Here is a 23,045-nt window from a genome sequence, read left to right as displayed (position 1 = left end):
GTAAGAGATGGCTCTGGCTCTCTGAGTCTGGATGCTAGCTTTGCTGGCCTTGAAAACTATAGTTTGGGAACATCACAGAGGGGTCTGCCTTGCTACACTACAAAACTTATCAAATATTGAATATACTACTAGCAAAACTGCTTGCTATTCGGTTGTGACCATGGACTAGTGCAGGATCCCCTTGGCTTTTTTTCACAGACAAGGATGTGGTCCTGAGCTGTGCCTTAAGAAATCAGATTCACAGCCACTTGGATATTTCTGTTACTGCACAACTCCTGAAGTGTTTACCCCAGTCTCCCTTCTACTAAAACACAGGAGAAAAGTCAAGGCATGCCTGATTTACTGTTCTTAGTGGTTCTTAGAGAAAACACCAACCAATAAATAAATAAATAAAATAAAATGAAATAAAATAAAAACAAACAAACAAAAAAAACACAAACTGAACTTGTAATTTCTGCTGCTATTAGTAGCCATGTAGTGACAAAGTGACAAACCTCCATAGATTGCAGCAAAGCAAACATGATCTAAACAGGCACCACATTACTGTAGACTGTTACTAAATGCAGCATCAGAGCATTTATGATTTATTTGAATGTCTACAAAATAAACCCAAGTACAATCATTAGCATGATTAAAGCAAGTATCTTTATTTTTACTATTTTTCTGAGCTGAATAAAGTAAGGATAAGTATATTTGACTCACAGTCTCACTTAGATTTAGTCTCATCTACATTTTTGTCTCAAGATAGAAGAAAGTTAAACCTACTGCTGGCTGAGAAAGAAATCCTGCAGAAAGCAAATAGGTTATAGCCACTTTGCCATCCTGAGTCAATGATCAGAACAAGAGGTGCAGGTTCCTACATGAAAACCATCTTTCTGCAGGTGTTGCTTCTGAAGCTGAATGAGGGCACCAAGGAAAACTGTCGTGCCCACTAAGGGGAGCTAGTTCCTTGGTTGACATGCCTGCCTGAGACAAAGAGCAGTTGAAAGAATCTCAAGATGGAAATGGGGACTGAAATAAAGGGTTGCTAAAGAAAGATGAGTAACAGTTAACTAAAATTGAATGTAATTCCCGAAGATAGATAGTTTTCAAATCTTTGTAAGTAGGAATAACTTCAGCATTGTCTCTTCTGTGTTTCCATGACGGAAAAAATGGTGGGGTCCTTGATCCTTACCACTGTTAATTGCTCTTGCTCCATGGAAAGAAGTATAATTTTGACTCTATCTGTTGGGACATGGGACCTAGAAAATCTTCTTTTCCCCATTCCACTGAATCAGTCAGCTCCTCCCCTGAGGCAATCTCCTTCCTTAGCAGTGCAGTTCCTCTACTCATCCTTTTTACTTTTCCTTTGCTAACTTTGCCTGAGACTGATGCAAAGGAGATTATGAGGGGTAACTAAGAGGCAAAACATCAAAAGCAAGCTTTCTCAAAATACACATTTTTTGAAGTTGGTGTGGCTGATTTATCTCTTAAATATTTTATAGGTACCTGGAAGAAGCATTTAATCATTATGGTTTTGTAATTATAATGTAGTTATTAATGACTATGTCTTTTTTCTCATGCAAAATTCTGATATTCATAGGAATTCTGCTTGAACAGGATGTGTTACATTTGGCTTTTATTATGCAATAATGAAAACGAAATACAAAAACCCTGTAGTGAAATGTTACACAAAAAGGACACAGATCTTAAGGTGACACAAAAAGGAAAAATATAATAAACCGTGTGTCATGCTGCTGCAGCTGTTTCACCTCTTACCAATTTTCACAGTCTATAAAATCTTGGAAAGCACCAGATGTTTAGGGGAAGTTGTCCTACTCTCCCTAGCTTTAAAAGTGAACGTAAGATTTATTAGTGCTATATAAATGTGACTTCAGTTCTGACTTTTGCAGTTATAAACTAGGTGGAACATGTTAACACATCCTGTTGTCAGAGAGCCCATTTACTTTCCACTGCTCCTCCTCACTTGTAGATTTTAGTTGTTGCTGGACAATTAGAGTAACTACAAAACAATACCAGAATATGTAGTCTAAATTATACTATTTGCTTGGTTAGTAACAAACACATCTGAGAGTTTTTTCCCAATACTAACTTTTGCCAAAACGTCCTTGCAATACACAGATTTTAAGCTAAGCAAACTTATCTTGTTGTGTATGAATATGCACTAACATTTGGGATTCCCGCCTACGCAGGGACTGTTAGTGCACAAAATTATTATTTCTTTGCCTAGTGCATGGTTCCTAACATTGGAACAGGAATAAAAACTGCTCATGCATGCTTTCCAATCTTTCATAGCTCAGTGGTGCTGTAAAGTGCTGCCGTTCGTTTTAATTCAGTGAGTAGAAGTTTTGTTGTGTTTAGTACTAAGGGAATTGCATGTGTTATTAGAAAGCCTCTGACAGCTGTCAGAGGCAGAGACAACTTGCTGCATTTCAATCTTTTATAAAGGAAGGACTAAGGACCCTCATCCTCAGCAAAGTTGTCAAAGGTCTCACAAAATGGGATAAAACAGAATACCTTTTCCAAACACAGGAAAATGTCTATCTCACCTTCTCTATTCATTCTTCTATCAATTTGTACAGGGAAAGTTGTATAGGTAGAAGAAAGAGAAAACATGTCTTGATGTATTAGTGCTTTATACTGCCTTGTCGTCACTGACCTGAGGGGATAATTGCATAGCAGTCTGCTTTCCTTTAGGAAGCGATTAGTGTTTTACATGGTATTTAATAAATTAACACCATATTTTAACAAAATATACAAGCTTTTACGGAGTTTTGCTTCTCTGAGAACAGGAACAATCAAAATGTGAGAGACATTGATGAAGACAAGGGCTTCACATCAAAGATTTTGAAAGTCTGAATCAGTAAGCATTTCCACACTTCTTTAAAACAAAACTCACCCTGCCCAGCTCTCTCACTGAATTCAAAGTACCAGAAAAGAAAATCTTCTCTTAAGACATGAAATTTTACATTCCAGTTTTTGATTTGGACAGGTGCTTACCTTAATAAAAACTCCGTTGCTTGTTTTAATTTATATATATCTATATATTTCTAAAAGCCTACATTTTCTTTGATTAGAATTAGTCACAATTCAGCTTTCTCTTTATCATCAAAGTGAAAGTAGTTTTCATTATACGTTTAATAGGTCAGCATTGCTTTCCCATCAGTTAATATTTAGTTTTCTGATGATGAACTGGCTCCTCCTTTCACACCAGTAATGTCACAGGTACCCCTCCATACAGCGTTGCTTCCTGTGACAGCTCCTTTAACAAGTACAAGGGACTGAGAATGCATGTCAATTTGCACCACTTGTTTATTATTGTTATTTGCATTTCTGCTTGTGCTATTTTTATAGCACACCTAATACTGTTTGTCATTTTGCATACTCCAACTCATTTTCTCATCCTGTTTTCTTCTCCCTATCCATCTTCTACCACCTCTGTGATGAGTAAACTGAAAATCCATATGTGAGTCAGAATCGTGCTTTCAGTGTCACATTGGTCAGCGGGGTTTGAAATTAGCAAAATGAGACTGCTCATATTTTGTCTTTCAAAGAGTAGAAAACAATATTTGCTTTCTTTAGTTGTATTAAAAGAGCTTTTTGCCATGTTTTCCATCTGCTTTTGTTTTCCAAAAATACAGTTTAGCGTAGGATGCTCATTAGGGGTTGATGTAACTAGCTGCTTCTGTTCTCTCTATATTATCATTAGCCTTCGCTAGTTCCTTACCCTATCCTTGTACTATGTATGATCAGAATCAATTTGAAGACCTTATTTCTTTTTAAATGTTACTCTTCAGGGAGTTCTTTTGCTCCAGGATATCTGAATGGCTATTAAAGGACATTTCTTTATTTGTTTATTCATTTACTTGGGTGAAGAATTATATAAATAAAACTTTAATAGCAGTTTTCCTTAAGTACATTCTCTATACTCCATACTAACATTATGCTTGTATGTTTGATATTTTCTATTCAGCACACTGAAATTGAGACATTAACATATTTTAACTGTGAACAGGGAATTAATAATTTTGCATGTTTGTAACTTTTAAAGTTTTTTTACTTATATACTACTATACTACCATAATCAAGACAAGCAGTTATTGTAATTTATGTTAAATGGATCTTATATGATGTTATCATCTTGCTTATTATTATCAGCTTGCAAGAACCTTGTTTTCAGTTGTAGTACATGCTATTTCTGCCATGTTAAGCTTGTTATCATATCCTCAACCAAAGCTTTCTCAATGTTTCACATATCTTATAATAATTCAGCTCAGCAGCTCAGAACCTGGAACACCACACCAATCCTTTTGAAATATGAAATATGATTGGCTCTAGGTTGGAAGTGTTTTTTTTATATATTTTTTGTTTGTTTGTTTGTTTTTACTGCAAGCCAAGAAGGTCAATTAGAAAGTGAGATGCATCTACAATTGATTCATTGCAAATATTGACCAACAGAAACTTCTAACCTCACAAAATTCTGAAGATGTTTGCTATTACCAGCATTTCCTTCCACTAATATTTAAACTCCTCTTACCTATGAACAGATTCCACTCAGTATCCAAATCAGCCTGATTTGCTAGGCAGCCCTTCATTACATTGAGGCAATAGTTGTTGCAAGGTTTCACAGTGGGAAGTCCTCTGCAGTAAGGGCAGTACAACATCTTCATTAACGCCCGGATGCACCCTGGGGTGGGACTGACCTGCAGAGTTTGATGGGGGGAAAGAAAAAGAAAAAGGAGGAAATCAATCTCCTGTACTGTGAACGTTGGGGTCGCTGAGATTATGCCTCTCAAGCAGTAAGTGCAGAAGGGACAATTTGTGAGAAGTTCTCAACCCTAAATAATGCCCTCCTATGAGACTAATCAGTTCCTACCAATTATCCTCATTTAGTACAGCCAGCAGTGACTTTCAGGAATGCAAAAATGAACACTCCCCTCCTGATGGCAGTGCTTTCTACCCCAGCCCTCCCACATAAAGTCTACCAGAACACGAAGGAAAAACATCCAGGAAATAAGTTGGACAGAAACTGACTGATCCTAACAGGGAAGATGCTGAGGACATCCAACACTCTTCTCATTCAAGATAGAACTGCCAGTCACTGGATCAGATTTTTTTCTTTACTAAAACATGGTACATCCAGAATAATCCTGATTATTTCTATAAAGTTATTCAGGACTGCACCTTGATAAAAGGATATCATCCTGTTTTCAGACAAAAACACCCTTCTATCTTCTCAGACAACTTCATAAAGAGATTAGACATGGATTTCTGTATGGCTTAATCTTTCATGTTCTCACAAAGGAACAAAAAATCAAAATTAAAAAAACAACAACAACAACAACAACAAAAAAAAACCAGAAAAACAACAGAAAAACATTGTATAGACAATAGTGTAATGTGTTTCAATTTATTTATCAGTATATCAGTATATCACAACATGGCTGAACATAATGAGCTTAGAAAAGCCATCAGAGCCGATGGAAAGGCTCTGATGAGTTTAGGTTTTTAAGTCAAAGTCATTAACATTGGGCATAGCTGACAGAAGAAAGCAGTATGTAGAGATAAATCTATAGTGATATGAATTACAGTTTGCACTAGAAGAGTATGGATTTCCTGGAAAGGGAGCATACAGGTTAGAGAAAGATTTTTTCTCACAAGGCTTCTCCATTATCTCTAATGATAGGATCTTTACTCTCATTTTTTTTTAGTTGTCATAATGCTAGACGTCTATTCAGTAATGTCTTCCATATTCCATGGAGGTCTTTTTTGGGGTGGTTTCTTTATCCTTTCTATTGAAGGATAGGATAGATCATCTTCTGGAGGACATCCACAGAAAACTCACTCCATATCTAAATTTAAACTGTCCAAATTAGTTACATTAGTTACATTTGATGACCATTTAACATTCCCTAGGTGAACATTTTTTTCCCCTTAACTCTTCATTTCCTTACTTATTTCATCTCAGATTTTAAAAATCATATGTACTATTATAATATATGTTTTCATCCCAGATAATCCATCTTGGATTAAAAGTGCAGAATGTTAGGTACTATGAGCAAAATGTCTTGTCATGGTGCAGTGGAGCATATGCTTACCATGTCAGTGACAATCTAGAGCAATGACAGAAGGGCTACAGGTTCCTCAGTGATTTGAGTATTTCTGGACAGGAGAGTGCAAAGCAATGACACTCTTTTCACTCATTCTGTTAGTTTATAATTAAATGCAACACTTCTAATATGAATTTGATCTGTTTTTCTATATTTCTAGGAAATTGTACTAAAATGGGGTGAAAGTATGAATCTGACTGCACTGCTGACTGCATGCTAAACTGACTGATGTTTTATACTGTACTAAAATAGCTTCCCTCCCTCCCCTCCCTTCCCCCAATTTCATTTCCTCTTTTTGGTGTTGAATCATTGATTTTTAGAGGACTATGCTGAATATATTCTTTACACTGGACATTTTTACATGAAAATGTCTCTGTTAAACATTAGAACAGATATGTCTGACTATGCTCAGAGATGATTTTTGCCTTGGTTTCCTTGAGAAATGCACTTTACTCACACAAAACTATCATGTTCACACTATGTGTGAAGGTATATTTAGTAATCCATTTCTAATAGCTTTTGAACATGTTGGCCAATTTCAATCAAATTTGACTGAAGACTTTAGGTCTTAGTACATTAATACCCTACCATCTATTTGAAAACAGACAACTGGGAGAAGAAAAGGAGAGAGGCTCTATTACTTGTTTTATTGAGGAAAAGGTTGAAGCACGAGGTAATTTCCACAAAAAAAAAAAAAAAAACAAAAACACCTCGAAGAATACACATGGACAATCTATTAATATCCCAGGAGTTCAAAAAGCCCCAGGTAGAACTTTAACCTTCTTAAACACCAGAAAATCCAAATACAAGGTGTAAAGTGAAGGAAAGATCATCTTCATTATTTCCACTTCTCAGAACAATTTTTTCTAGTCACTTATCTGACATTTTATCTTTATACGTCCCAAACTAGAACAGATCCTTTTTTTACAAAAAGATTAGTACCCAAAGGGACATATGAGAAAAATATAAATACTTGTGTTTAATGATGGATACTTCAAAATTACTTTGAAAATGGTGTTTAAAGCTAGATATGTTTCTATCTGTGGTCACCAAAAGTTTTATGAGAGAAGTTTCTTTCATGTTTAAAATTTTTCTTTTTCCTATGCCCAGAAGTCTTGTCAACACAATGTTGTTGGCACCTGAGTAACCCTTAAGTTCAACTGAAATCCACAGTGTTCTCCAATCTGTGCCTTCTCAAGTCCACTTTGGTATTCATGCTGACAGCACTTATACCTGTGGGATCTTGATCATCCATGAAAATTGGATATTTTTTGCATTGCAGGACAGCTTTAACTGGAACATACCCACCTACTGCAGGGTAATCAGGATAAACTGTTACTATTCAAAAAGGATGAGCAGGACCAAGGTCTGTCAGATCTTGTCTGAATGTTTTAATATCCACTGTATAAAATGGTGGTATCATGAACAGAATTTGACAAGAAAGTGAGTTGCCCTGATTTTGTTTTGAGAAAAGCAATACCATTTTTAAGGTGAGAAGCCAAGCTGTGACTCCAAAAAGAAAGCAAATGGAGAAAGCTTCTATAGAAGCCTCTGATATATCTATATCAGCCTCAGACATAGACCAACACAGATCAGGCTGGATGTTGCAGATATCTGTCTCAGAAGTTACCATGAAATAAAGTATGAACATGGACCAAGTGATCTGAGGCTAAATGGCAGGGTCTGGCTTACATTCACAATGCTTATGGCTAGCACCTCCTGGTCCACGCTGGTCACATCCCATAGTACTACACTGTATTTTGAATACAGCTCTGAATCCCAGGTGTCTGAGTGACTATATATAATAATTATTTTATGTCATTACTTTTCAGCTCAAAGTGTTTGGAATAATAGGAGGTAGCACTGCAGGCAACTAGAGTACCAGGAAGCTAAATATAATGATGCATGATTAGAAGTGAGACAGAATCACAGAATCACAGAATTTCTAGGTTGGAAGAGACCTCAAGATCATCGAGTCCAACCTCTGACCTAACACTAACAGTCCCCACTAAACCATATCCCTAAGCTCTACATCTAAACGTCTTTTAAAGACTTCCAGGGATGGTGACTCCACCACTTCCCTGGGCAGCCTGTTCCAATGTCTAACAATCCTTTCGGTAAAGAAGTTCTTCCTAACATCTAACCTAAAACTCCCCTGGTGCAACTTTAGCCCATTCCCCCTCGTCCTGTCACCAGGCACGTGGGAGAACAGGCCAACCCCCACCTCACTACAGCCTCCTTTAAGGTATCTGTAAAGAGCAATAAGGTCGCCCCTGAGCCTCCTTTTCTCCAGGCTGAACAAAACCAGCTCCCTCAGCCGCTCCTCATAGGACTTGTTCTCTAGGCCCCTCACCAGCTTCGTCACCCTTCTCTGGACCCGCTCAAGCACCTCAATGTCCTTCTTGTAGCAAGGGGCCCAAAACTGAACACAGTACTCGAGGTGCGGCCTCACCAGAGCCAAGTACAGGGGGACGATCACCTCCCTAGCCCTGCTGGTCACACTGTTTCTGATACAAGCCAGGATGCCGTTGGCCTTCTTGGCCACCTGAGCACACTGCTGGCTCATATTCAGCCGACTATCCACCATCACTCCCAGGTCCTTCTCTGCCTGGCAGCTCTCCAACCACTCATCTCCCACTCATCTGCCTGTCAAACTGACAGGCCTGTAGTTTCCCGGGTCTGCCCTCTGGCCCTTCTTGTAGATGGGCATCACGTTTGCCAGCCGCCAGTCAACTGGGACCTCCCCCGATAGCCAGGACTGCTGATAAATGATGGATAGTGGCTTGGCCAGCTCCTCTGCCAGTTCTCTCAGTACCCTTGGGTGGATCCCATCTGGCCCCATTGACTTGTGCACATCCAAGTGCCGTAGCAGGTCACCAACCAGTTCTTCGTGGATAGTGAGGGCCACATCCTGCTCCCCATCCCCTTCCACCAGCTCAGGGTACTGGGTATCCAGAGAACAACCGGTATTGCTGCTAAAGCCTGAGGCAAAGAAGGCATTGAGCACCTCCGCCTTTTCCTCATCTCTTGTAACTAAGTTTCCCCCCACATCCAGTAAAAGATGGAGATTCTCCTTAGTCCTCCTTTTTGTGTTGATTTGGCAGTGTTTAGATTACACTTGGGATAGCATTGGAAGGTACCAAAACAGAACAGGTATGTTCATCCAGCCTTCTGGAGGCAGTGTCTGTAGGGGAACTTGCTCCAGAGAATACACAGGCATCACATGGAGAAATCCAGTGAAAGATGTTCAAAATAGATCCAAGAGGAGGGATAACAATTAAGCTGTGGCCTGAACACGATGAGTCCTTTTCTCAATGTTGCTCCATATCCCTCTGTCACCTATAGTACTAATGTACCTTTAGGTGACTGACTGTTCTCACTGTGGTAAAGGGAAACATTAAAGTGAATCAGTTAATTTAGAGTTTTGAAGACTTTGTGAATCCAGCCTCCAGTGAGCAGCTAAGTTTCAGTTCTCAGCTTCAGCTGATCTTTTTCTGTAACTTCATTTTCAGAGAATATAGTCAGGACTTTTTTCCCTAACAGCAACTCTCATGCAGAAAAATAAATAAATAAATAAATAAATAAATAAATCAGGTTTTGCTCTAATATTCTGAAATCTCAGTAAAAGAACGAACATATAAAAAAATCAGTTTAGAGTGTGAGTATTTCTGAAAGCTATGAACACGTGAAATTTGGAAATTATGACAGAAAGTTGCTTTTTGACCATCTATATTGGCTTTCTACTTCTTGCTGCTGGCAAATCGTATGAAATATATTTTCAAAACCCATTTCTCTTTCCCGTCTTCTAAAAAACAAAATAAAACCACAAAACCTATACACAGAATCTCTCACAGCTAGTAATACTTTTCTGCAGATCAGCCAAAAGGCAAAAATTCATTTCATTCAGAGCTATTTAAAACCTGCATTTGCTGAAGAAAGCTGTTCATCAGTAAGGAGTTTCATCAATTTTGCCATAAATAACATTTGTTATTATATGGTTTTATTTATTTATTTAGTCTTTTAAAATGCATTGCAGTTGGCTATGCTAATCATAGCAGAGAAATTTGAATAGATTTCAAAGTTTAGAAATAACTAATCCTTATGTAAATCGTATTCTATATATCAATCAGAACACATTGAATGACATAACTGGGGAAACTGTTATAGAGGAGTCATTAATTATATCATGTTGTCTCCCTGACTAAGACATCTTCATTTTAGTATAAGCATACACAGATTGCAGCATGGCAGAAAAGTACCCTTCTGAGCTTTGATTGAGCCGAGTAGCTGCAGGACATGTTACACTACTTCATTTTGTAACATTTTCTGACAGCTTCATCTTGTAAGTTTTTTGTAAGTTTGTAAGTTTTTACATAGATGCAAAAAACAACAACAACAACAAAAACAACAAAACAAACAAACAAACAAACAAAAAAGCAAGATTCTTAAGGGCTTCATTACCAAACACTTGTTTCCCCCTTTCAGAAATTCTTGAAGCAATATTATTTCATCTAGAAGACAGATTTTGCACTGCTGTGCTTGCAAATATAAATAATTGAGGAGAGATTTTTTTGGAGGGGAGAACATGAAATTGTTCTCTCCTAAAAACACATCTGTAGAGACCATGTTTTTTTATGTAACTGGCCTGTTTTTATAATCAAAAGTCTTGGCTTTGTCAGGTAAACAACATATATATATATTTATTTTTTTTTTTCTGATACAAAAAATCAGAAAAGCTGGTTAAACAACTGGTCACCTTTAGAAGGGTCAAACACACTGACATGCAGTTTCCCTATTTTTGTTTATAGGAGAATTCTTACTGGAGTAGTGGTATGTATTGTCTGTTGCTACAGTAGGGTTGTTTGTTCAAAGTAACATTGAATTTAACTAAACTCATAGTATAAAACCATACTTAGATCCAGATACTGTAATTTCTTGTCACAAAACAAAATCTATCGATTATGAACAAAACAAATCCATCCCGGATTGTTTGAGTGTTATCCCAGAGCCCACAACAGGATACATGACACCTTCCAACTTTTCCAATGCACTTAAAGAAACCAATCTCATTTTGAATCACATGGAGACATCCCTTAGCATGAAAAGCTGGGAGAAAACTGTTTGGAGGAGTGAGTTGATTCTAGCCAACTGGCTCATGAAGTAGATACTCTTTTAAATGTCTCTACACTAAAACAACCTTAACTATAGCCTATAGCCTGGGAAGGAGAAGGGGATTGCATTTTATATCTCACAAACTATAAATGCATTAACAACAAGGCAAATGTTGGAAAGTTCTTATTTCTGTCTGGTGTTCAGGAGGAAGTAATAGATGTGTTGCTTTATACAAGAGGGAAAGGAAGAGAGGTTACAAGACAAGACACTGTGTTCTATTTCTGCAGTTCCATGGAAGTGCTTTGCAATTAGAGTTTCAAAATGAATCCTGTCTCTAACACTGTTGCATTGGTTAGATCATCCAGATGTCCACTCAGCAACCTGATGTCTTATGTCCTGTCATGAGGTGCAGTCTCAGAAACAGAGGCATTCTTGGGCCATTTTTTATCTCTCTGTGTACTCCATTTCCAATTTAATATTCTCAATGGAAAAATGAGCTCTTTCCCAAGCATATTTTTGTTCCTAGCCTAATTATTTCAAAAGCTTCAACTAGGACTAGGGTGATAATAATAAAATGCTTATGTATGTGGCCAGGTCAGAGTCTGATCCTGAATGAATTATCATGTCTCATACTAATATGCAGACTCCACTAAGAGTAGTAATCCTCCCATACTCATCCAAAAAAAGTTAATAAATCTGTGGACAACTCTACAGCTTAATTTTAGCATTTCCTGACCTAAAGATCTTCAGTCTAATTCTAGTATTTCCCACCCCAAATTTTATTTAAATTACAATGAGACATAGAAATTGATGCCCATGCATTTAAGAAGAGAAGGAAGACATAATTTTTAATTATTTTAAGAATTTTTCATTATTGAATTCAACCTGCTAAAACTGAGGAAACTCTTCCTAAGTACATCTTTTTTTCTGATTTCATTAAATAAGTGTAAAATCATTGTAACTTCAATTAAACATTTAGATTGATGTAATTGGGATCAGACTATGTACTATGAAGTAGATTTTATAGGTTATGCAGTTTTGCTGCAAAATGTTAGGTCGCCTAACCTAAGAGGTGCAGGTCTTTTTAAATTTCCTTTCAAGTTTAATTAAATTCAGTTCAAAGACTAAACTTCAGTCCAGTCACTCACTACACACATACTACACACATATCTTTGACACTATCTTCTAAGTAGGTTAAAAAAAATTACTGATTTTTTTTTTTTTTTTTTTTGAAACTAGGGAAAACAGGTAAATCTTAGCTGGTAATGTTGATTTTCTCCTTTTTTTTTTTTTTTTTTTTTTTTTTTAATTATTTTAATCTTTTCTTTCAAACTAGATTTGCTCGCAGCTAGATCCAAGAGATTTGTTTTTCTCCTTCTTCATATTTTGTCTATTTTCAGGAGCACTACATTACTTATGATTTCATTTAATAATCTGGATATCAACAGATTTCACTGAAAAATATGGAAAATATGTCTGTCTGTCTGTAATTAGAGCTACATAGAAATATTCATAAGATATTGAAATACTGCTCATTGTTTCAGTCTGTCTCAGACTCTAAGATCTCAGCTCACTGCTTTTACAGCACAATCTGATATATAAATGGAAATACAGCCTCAGCCATACTCATTTGGGAATTTATGTCATAGAAGGTCAATTTGAGAACACTTGCTTATACCAACTAAAAGCCTAGTCTAATACTAACCTCCTAAAGTTAAAAGTAGAAAATCTTTTTCACAGTATCGCAGATGACTGAAATGTACAAGAGCTGTTTTGAGTACTATGGTTTTGTACTAATGTCTTTGACTTTGTGCATGAATTATACCAAAATAAAAGTAAAACACTACAGCCAGTTAAACAGCTACAGGATTCTCACAATTCTTGGATGATGTATCTGAAGAAAAAGATAAGAAATGCTAAATGCTAACTTTAATATCTTCTTACTATCCAATAAAATACTTCTTTAGAAAACTATGAATATATTATTCATAGTTAAAAACACTCTAAAAGTATTAGAAAAAAATAAAACAAAACAAAACAAAAAAGCCCACAAAGGAAATAGATGAACCCTATAAAAGTTATTTTATGTAAAAAAGAAATTACACATTTACCACTCGATACAAGTTTTGCAGTATTAGGCACTTACCCTGTTGTAACTCATGGGAACCACTGTATTTTTTCTAAAAGAAAAACAACATTTAGAAATTGTCCAACTGAGATGTCCTTTTCCATTATCTATAATTCTGAAATCATGAGAAATATAGTAACTATATCTCTTTCCAACATTTATTAAAATGTGAGCTATTTTTCATACTTAGTCATTTCAGTATATCAGTAGATGTGTACCTGTAAGTATACAGTTCTAAATATTGCTCCTCCATTTTACAGATGAAAAAATGAAACATCACAGGAAATTATAAAAAGTATTTAGATAGATAAAACCAGGAAAATTATGCAACAGAAATTTTGAAAACTGCTCATAAGTATCACTCTCATTTTTTGCCTAAGTTATCAATACATGTAATTCTGAAACTGGCTACAGTAAAACAAAGACTACAAGTCTAAATGATTACATCAAGAGGCTGCATTTAAATTGGTAAATCATTATGGGAGAAATGAGTTGTGGAATTTTAAATTTCTCCATGGAGGACAAGGGTAAAAGTCGCAAGGACAAAATGTTCAGATGCTCACTGAACTGAGATGGAACATCTATATCCAGAGAAAAAGAATAGCTTTTCCTATATTTAGGAAATCAAGAAAATTGCATATCAAATTACTTGAATACAGAAAATCCAAATTTAGGAAAAAATCACTTGAACAGCTTCAGTCACAGGATATTTTGTGTAAAATTTTTTTCTCTCCTGAGTCACTTCTGAGTAAAGATTCACTTTTTTTTTTTCTTTTTTTTTACAATTTAAGTTTTTACAAACTAAAACAATTAGATCTAGATACTATAATGTCCTTCAGAAATCCCATCTTACATGTCAGAGAAATAATTTGTTTAAATGAATGCAGTAGAAAAAATGTTTGATTATTAAATTGATTAAAGCAGGAATTTCTTTGCAAATAGTGCAGGCTGAGAAGAGACTTCAGTACATGGGGTTTTACATCCCATAAGATGTTAAGCTGAAAAATCTGCCTTTCAAATTTTCTGGAAAATATTTATCTTTCTTATATTCAAGAAAACCTACATTAAATAGAATTTGAGGTATGGAATCAATCTGTTATTTTTTCCAACATTTCAAGGGCAAAGATAAGGTGAAAAGTCATTAGAATCATAGATTGGACAGGGACCATTAAAGATCATGTAGTTCCAACCCCACTGCCATGGTCTGGGATGCCACCCACTAGATCAGGTTGCCTCGGGCCTTATCCAGCCTAGTCTTGAACACCTCCAGGGATGGGGCACCCACAACTTCTCTGGGCAACCTGTTCCAGTGCCTCTGAGTATAGAATTTCCTCCATATATGTCATCTAAATATCTCCTTTCTTAGTTTAAAACCATTCCACTTTGTCCTATCATTTTCTGCCTGTGTAAAAAGTCACTTTCCATCTTTTTATAAGCCCTGTTTAAGTACTGAAGAGCTGCAATGAGGTCTCCCCATAGCCTTCTCTTCTCCAGCCTGAACAACATCAAATTTCTCTGCCTTTCTTCACAGGACAGGTGCTCCAGCCCTCTGATCATCTTCATGGCCCTTCTCTGGACCCACCCTTACAGGTCCACATCCTTCTTTTGCTGGAGGCCCCAGACCTGGATGCAGTACATTGAAATCTTTGAAATCTTTGAAATATTTTCTTGTTTTCACTCCCAGGAGATGATCTCACAGCTGTTAGCTTTTCAAATCCCACCATCTCTTCTGGAACATAAACTTTAAGAAACTCTCTTAATGAAAAGTAGTCCTTCTGCTTTCTTACTGAATCTCACTTAAAAAAGAACACGATTTTTTCTTCTGTACTTATATAGAAATATCTATGGCCTTAACTAGATAAGAAGGCCTTAGTTTAATAGGAAATCATGTGCTAAATTTTCCAGTGTTGAAAACAGAATTGTGTAAGCAAAAATGTCAGATATCAGAAATATAAACTGCTTTTAAAATTTTAGAATGTTCATGGATAAGCAATATAAGGGTATAAATCTTAACATGGACAGATATTTAAAAAGAAACTCATCACTAACTTCAATAAAACCTTCTTAGCTTTGATGTCAGTAGGAATTAAATCAAGAGTGCAACTCTTGATTTATTCTTAATTTAAGTGTAACACTGCAATTGGGCTTCAACTCTTCAGTGCAGGAGGAGGATATCGGCTATACTTTGCTAGACAAAATGAAGCATTCAGATATCGAAAGGATTTAAGAAAGATACACTGGGCAACTTATATTCCCTTCCTGTGACTTAGATCTGTAAATGACAATGTTGGACCAAATGTTTATCAGAAGCTTCTTGCCTGTTGAAGTTGTATGTATAGGTCATAAGAAATTGTTTACAGGGACTTGCAGTGCAAGACATTGTGGGGAACAGTGAAATAGGCTTTACTGACAAAAGAATTAGGAAGTTCAAGAATACTATCAGATGCATCTCAGAAGTCAAGGGTACTAACAGTGTAGAGACATAAACCAACAGTACTGGGGAAGGAACCAAAACAAAATGGATTTAGACATGATTGTAAACAACAGCATCAGAAACACCCCTACCATGACTATAGAGACTACTTCAGCAATTTGGGGAGGAAGAAGAAAATACAATTAAGTCCAGAATTTTAGAAGAGCTTTGTAGTATTTTCTTGACTAAACACTGATATCTAAATCTGATATGTTATACTCCCTTACAAGACAGATTCATTTCAACCTAAAACCAATAATTTAAAGTAGCTGAATATTAATGTCTCCAGTGGTACTATAAAAGAGTAACTAATTCATGTGTAAATATCATCATGTGTATATTTAAAGTTGGGGATGAATCTATCTTGTCCTTCCAACAAGAAAAGCATGAGGATGTTACTGAGAAATTTTGTGCAGTTTTGGCCTTGCAGGACACTCAGGAGAAGAGCTGAACTGAAAGAGGAATTAAGAAAGGACAGTGAGGAAAAAAGTCAGACAAGGCTCTGCATAACCAAGCAAAAATGTTTTTTTGCTTACTGGGAAGAAAAGAAAGGTTATGGAGAAGTAGGTCACATATTGCTGAGGTATAAAACAGAGATAGGAAGGGTGGTCCTTGATAATTTGGAAATAAAATCCCCAAATAAACAGGAGAGAAAATCTGAGAAACAGTTGAGACAGGAAAAGAGAAGAGCTGCCAAATCAGGAGATAATAATATGAATCAAGTAGTTAGACATGTTGTGCAGAGGTATCTGGTTAAAAAAAAAAAAAAATGTTGTGAAGTATGGCCAAGTCAGTTCAAAACCCAAGAAACTTGATATGCAAAATAAATACCTGAGAAAAAAGTCTTGCAAACTTCCTGTGGTTCAGAATGCAGAACAGAAAAGCACCTGAGAAGCAAATCAGTTCTCTCAAACAGAGAAAGAAAACAGAAAAACTGTTCTGGTCTCTAATAAGTACTCACAGGTACTCACATCAAAGTCCTATTTGGGGTTCACTGACCTCTGAATTGTATTACTGACTTAAAAAGGGCATGAAGATGAGAGTTGTACAGAAGACTGTGGGATGTCCCACTTGTAAGATGTCAGCAAGAGCACACTAGTCTGGATGAAGAAGAAGTAAATGAAGATATAATATTGGCTGTCTTGGTCAGTGGTATGTTATGCAATGATTTGAGGTGACAAATGATGATAGATTGTCATGTATGTTCCAGCTCCTTCCAGCTCTAAGAAACATGGAATTCTGATGCAAAAGAGACTTTGAAGTTTATGGTTAGGTGATCACAGTTTGAGTTTGTTGAAAATGGCATTTTCACATGCAAGTAAGTATATGAAAATACCTTACAAATGCTACCTAAAGACTTTTTTTTTTTTTTTTTTTTTTTTTTTTTTTTTTTTTTTAATCTGAAGACCCTCCATCCTGGAAGAAAAGAAGTTGGTTATCTGGGACAAAACAGAATAAAATACTTTGCTTATGCTCCTGTTCCATTTCATGATATGAAAGAAGCACAAGATGGAGCATGATAGAAAGGACAATAAAGCAAATTTTATGTGGATCATACACAAGTGCAGAGATGAAAAGGGAATATAAACTATTTTCTGACTTCAAAAATGCAGAATGGTGTCAAATTTTTAAGGCATCCCAGAAAAGTCAGACGCACTGCTGGTTCCTCATTAGGATACTCAATGTCTTAGTAATATACTCAGAGTAGCATAAATTAGAGACATGCCTTATAAATAGCTCACCATCTATTTATAGGCTCCATAAATGCCCACTGCATTATGTGGGACCAAATCATGTGAGATCACTTTATAGCTGTATGTTAACATTTCCTCTTTTATGGTCTTTCAAATCCTCTTGTTAATTTTTCAAAAAGCTACTTGTAAATATAAATACCAAATATAAAATATTTAACAGATGCTCAAGTGCACCTTGGGATGATGGCTATGGTCTGGAATGACCTGTTTATGGGATGTGTGCCCACATTTCTGCTGAGTATAGCACTTGCAGATTTTGGAACTGTGTAGTAGAAAGCAGATCTACATCTTCCACTATCATTAAGCTTAATTATTTATTTTATTTTATTTTATTTTATTTTATTTTATTTTATTTTATTTTATTTTATTTTATTTTATTTTATTTTATTTTATTTTATTTTATTTTATTTTATTTTATTTATCTCTTCTTGATAATGCATTCTCCATAGACAAAAACAAAAACAAAACAACAACAAAACAACCAACCAAATAAAAACTAGAGAGGTGTCGTCATAAATGTCTCTGTGCCCTACTTCCAAATCAGTGTAAGGAAAATGTAGGAAAGAGCCTAAATGGAGAAAAGTTACAGGAATTAATAAGAACAGGGATTCTTCTCAGTGTTTTGTCTTTAAGCTGTGCACTAAAGAAAAACACTGTTCAAAGTATCAGCATTTGGCAAATACATAATTTGAAGCCAAATATATAACTTCCCTTTGAATATTTGAAATGATATTATTAAAACAAAATAGTCCAGTTTTCTTCCTTTTGTTTTCTAAAACAAATAATCCAACTTTCTTCCTCTATCACACCCATGTCCACATAAACATACACACATTTAAATAAAGTACATATATAGTAAATTTGTATGCAATCTCTTGTGCCCTGACAGTTAACAGAGGGATGAATTGCACTGGCTAAATTTTTCTATTGTTCTGTATATACTATACCTCAGGCACTATAATTTTTGGACAATATTCTAATGGAAAGTAAGGACATTGTAACATTGATTTGAAATAAGCAAGCACCCAATAAAGGAAAATTCTTTGAGTTTAAACCAGTTATTTGTTCACACTTGCAGAAGGCAGATCAAAACCTGCACTACAAAAACACATCTGACAATCAGATTTGCTTTTTCCTTTTATGTAGAAACAGACTAAATGTGAAATTTACTGTTATATCTTGATTTAATCTACCATGAAATTTAGGTTGATGTACAAAACAGAAGTAGAGTCTACAAGCATATGAAAACATTCCTTTTAATATTTTGTTCCTCATAAATTCTCAGCAGGGAAGCTGTTCTTTAAATATTTTATCTTCATCCAAAACTGAACAAGAAAATGCATTCTCTGTTGGACTGCCTGGGACCTAAAAAGCAGCAGATCTATAAAAATGTGAAAATGAATAGTAGACATTGAAGTGTGAAAAAAATATAGCCTAATATTATTTTCTTTGTCTTAGATATTTTTCCATAATCTGTTTAAAAATTATAATTTCCATTATCACTACTAATGACTGTAACTGTCTTATTTACATTTCTTACTTTGTAATTGCAGTAATCACTCATTTATGTGTTATGATTTAGATCTGTAAAAAGACCCTGAAAACACTGATCCTAGGTCATCCTCAGTGGGATGGAAGCACTCTGCAGTATGTGCTGAAGCCCCTGTCCCAGATGTATACTTCCCAGCTGTTGGCTTAGATCAGCAGCATCATCTGTACTTACCACTTTAATATCTGATGAATCCTCAGCTTGAAGATTTTATATTAAAGAGATTTGGAGGGCAGAGGAAGGACTAAGAGCATCAACCTGATACTGCAGGGCTTTCAGGTACTGTGGTCACATTGTGACTGTGTGTCAGAATAAGATACCTGTGCATAAAACCACCCTTTGTGTGTGCGTTCTCATCTTTATTTATTTATTAGGTGAAAGCTGCATCAGTGACACTTCCACAGATCTTCTGGTATGGGCAATCAACAGCCACACCACCACCCATCCCACTGAGCTTCTGCACTCCATGGGGCTGACACAGCCACTGCAGCTACACTCCTCAGAGATACTGTGTATGGGGTAGGCTTGTAACTGTGGCTGTCTTTGTCTCTGCCAGTGTCACACTTCCCAACAGACTTTCACAGACTTTCAAAAATAAATTATAACAGACTTAATTGTGCTGTGGAATGAACTGCTCCTGAATACACCCGTAGTTAGACTAGGACAGTGATTTCTGTGTTTCTCCTCAATAATGTCAAGTTCTCTTTACCAAAGTGAAAGATGTTCTATAGCCCATTAATATAGCCCAAGGACTGAGATTTCAGTCCTTTTTTGCCAGTGGCAAAGCCCCATTCATGTCGAACCTGAAAGGACACTACAAACAGGAGTAAATGACAATTTGGCTATGTCTCTAAGTGGCAAATGACTGATTTTAGAACCAGCTAGGTCAGAGTCTGGTAAAAGTAAACACAGCACAGTATAATGGGTACCTGGCAGTAAACATGTATTTAAGCTATTTCATTGCCATTTGTCTTTATCCGATTAAGCCACCTGATTTATAAACATGCTGGAGCACAATTTATATACAACAATATAATCTACCTAGTGGTCTGGGTTCCTGAACCACAAGGATAAACATGCTCAAACCATAAAGGTGCTCTTCATGCCAGATATCCATTTATAAAGCCCACTGAAAGATGCCTCATCATTACCATCTCCGTTATGGATGAACTGTCAACTACACTACCACAACCTCTTTCCAAACCTTTTAAAGTTAAGTCAAGACTCAGTGATATCCAAAACACAGTTATTTCACTAGTCAGGAGACATTTCCTCAGTACTGTAATGTTAGCATTGCCATAAACATTTCACAGAGAGGTCATGTTTTCCAGTGGGGTATGAGAAATGCCACAAATCCAATAGTGCCATCTATATGTAAAGGTGGATACTGGAACAGATTCCAAACATGACGACTTTAGCCCAGGTACTACAATAGTGAAAAAAAGTACAATTTCACAGTGTCTCTCCAAGTAGCAAAGAGTATATTGTTTCTGACAGTATCTCTAGAAAAATATTTGTTCTTAAAGACCTGTGTCTCATAAGGCTGGTGAAACATTTCTTCAAAAACTAGAGGGAAGTCAATACCTGCTTTTCTTTTTTAAATGGTGGCCAAGTGAAAGGAACAGATGCTGCACTGATACCTACCAAGATTCAAGTTCTTATTCACATAGGCAAGTACAGTAAAGTCCAAAGCTTTTCTAGGTCTCCTTGGACACCCTGAATTTAAAGGATTGCTTACAGAGCAAAAGAAAATGTAAATTTATGTATGATTACTTGATTTTCAGAATCCATAGAGAAGATACTTTAAACACAACAGTCAACTAAAGCTAACAGTAACTGAATCTGCAGCAGAAGTATCTCTGCCCCAAGAAGAAAACTAGGATCACCTGTTGATTCCCCATGTCAGTAAAATGCCATTTGATAGACAGACTTTGAGTTTAAACAGGGTGCATCCAGTGTGCTCTTCTCCCACCAAAAGACAATTTCCAATTCACAGAGAAAATTGTGGTTTAAAGCTAGTCCCTTTTCACCGTCATTGTATATTTTGCATCTAATTTTGCCACCAGTACCCTTCACTTCAGTCCACAGTCCACAGAACTATACCGTGAACTGTTCACAACAAATAATAAAAAACAATCAGACAAACAAACAAACAAAACAAAACAAAAGAACAGAGAAACTGAGATTTGTCAAAAGTTTTGTTTGCTGGACACTGTTCAATCATCTCCATGGACATTAAATATGTGAAAATGAAGGTTAAAGGAAAGGAGGTTAAAGGAAAAAATATCTGACATTTTCCACAATCGTAAAGCTTACAGAAGTTTAAAGATAAGGAATTGCTACTATCAGTTGAAAGACTAAGCTTTCTTTGAGACTCGGTCTAGGAAGTGTTAAACTTCTTGCTACATTGCAACTACTCTTAATATTTCCCCCTTTCCTTTCCTTTCCTTTCCTTTCCTTTCCTTTCCTTTCCTTTCCTTTCCTTTCCTTTCCTTTCCTTTCCTTTCCTTTCCTTTCCTTTCTTTCCTTTCCTTTCCTTTCCTTTCCTTTCTTTCCTTTCCTTTCCTTTCCTTCCTTTCCTTTCCTTTCCTTTCCTTTCCTTTCCTTTCCTTTCCTTTCCTTTCCTTTCCTTTCCTTTCCTTTCCTTTCCTTTCCTTTCCTTTCCTTTCCTTTCCTTTCCTTTCCTTTCCTTTCCTTTCCTTTCCTTTCCTTTCCTTTCCTTTCCTTTCCTTTCCTTTCCTTTCCTTTCCTTTCCTTTCCTTTCCTTTCCTTTCCTTTCCCTACAGTCTCACATCCTTCTGTTCCCCTAACTCCAGAAACTTTTTTCCAAAAAGATGAGTCATCTGTGCTCATTACAGGGCTTGGTCCAAAAATAACCTGAAAATGTTCAGCATCTGATGAAGAAAGTGTACAGCTGCTGGAAGAAGGGTCAGGCGACGAGGAAGGAATATAGGGATGCTGTTCATGTTTGTAGGGAGAAAATTCGTGGGGCCAAAGCCCAACTAGAGTTGAATCTGGCCATGTCTGAGAGAGACAATAAAAAAAGGTTTTTTTAGATATGTTAACAGAAAAAGGAGAACCAAAGAAAACGTTGGTCCACTACTTGACAGGGAAAGTCTCCTCACAGACAATGACACAGGCAAAGCAGAGACATTTAATGCCTTCTTTGCCTCTGTCTTCAATGCTGATGATGGGCTTTGGGACCCTGGGTGCCCTGAGTGGGAGGACCGTGACGGTGGGAATGACAAACTCCCAACTGACCCAGAATGTGTGCGTGATTTGCTGCTCCACCTGGATCCATACAAGTCCATGGGTTAGAATGGGATGGGATCCATCCCAACGTGCTTAAAGAGCTGACTGATGTCATCATGGGACCTCTCTCAATTATTTTTCAAAGATCTTGAGAATCTGGAGAGGTCCTAGTAGACTGGAAGCTGGCAAATGTTGTGCCAATTTTCAAGAAGGGTAAGAAAGAAGACCCTAGCAATTACAGGCCTGTCAGTCTCATGTCAGTGCCTGGTAAAATTACGGAGAAGATGATTCTTGAAGTTATTGAGGTGCATCTGGGGAATGATGCATTCATTGATTCCAGTCAACATGGGTTCATGAGGGGTAGGTCCTGCCTAACAAATTTGATTTCCTTTTATGATGAGATCACCCATATAGTTGACCAAGGAAAACCAGTTGATGTGATCTTTTTGGACTTCAGCAAGACTTTTGACATGGTTTCCCATAGGATCCTACTGGACAAAATGTCCAGCATACAACTTAACAAAAACATCGTACAATGGGTGAGCAATTGGCTGATGGGCAGGGCTCCAAGAGTTGTGGTAAATGGCGCCACATCTGGCTGGCAGATGGTCACTAGCGGGGTCCCTCGAGGCTCCATTTTAGGGCCAGTCCTCTTCAATGTCTTTAT

At 36.6% G+C, this 23,045-nt stretch overlaps 1 protein-coding gene across 2 annotated transcripts in view; it reads right to left on the bottom strand.

The window, feature by feature from the left end:
* GPC6 (glypican 6) overlaps nucleotides 1-23,045 on the bottom strand; it is an 800,882-nt gene that overhangs the window by 208,961 nt on the left and 568,876 nt on the right. For both annotated transcript variants that reach the window (XM_068676998.1, XM_068677007.1), the window contains exon 4: nucleotides 4,538-4,703. In XM_068676998.1, the coding sequence (XP_068533099.1) occupies nucleotides 4,538-4,703 (166 nt within the window). The remainder of the gene's footprint in view (nucleotides 1-4,537; nucleotides 4,704-23,045) is intronic.

The sequence above is a fragment of the Anas acuta genome, chromosome 1 (genome assembly GCF_963932015.1).
Source record: "Anas acuta chromosome 1, bAnaAcu1.1, whole genome shotgun sequence".
NCBI classification, from domain to species: Eukaryota; Metazoa; Chordata; class Aves; order Anseriformes; family Anatidae; genus Anas; species Anas acuta.
The sequence above is the reverse complement of the archived record's forward strand: the minus strand, read 5'-3'. Positions and strand labels throughout refer to the sequence as shown.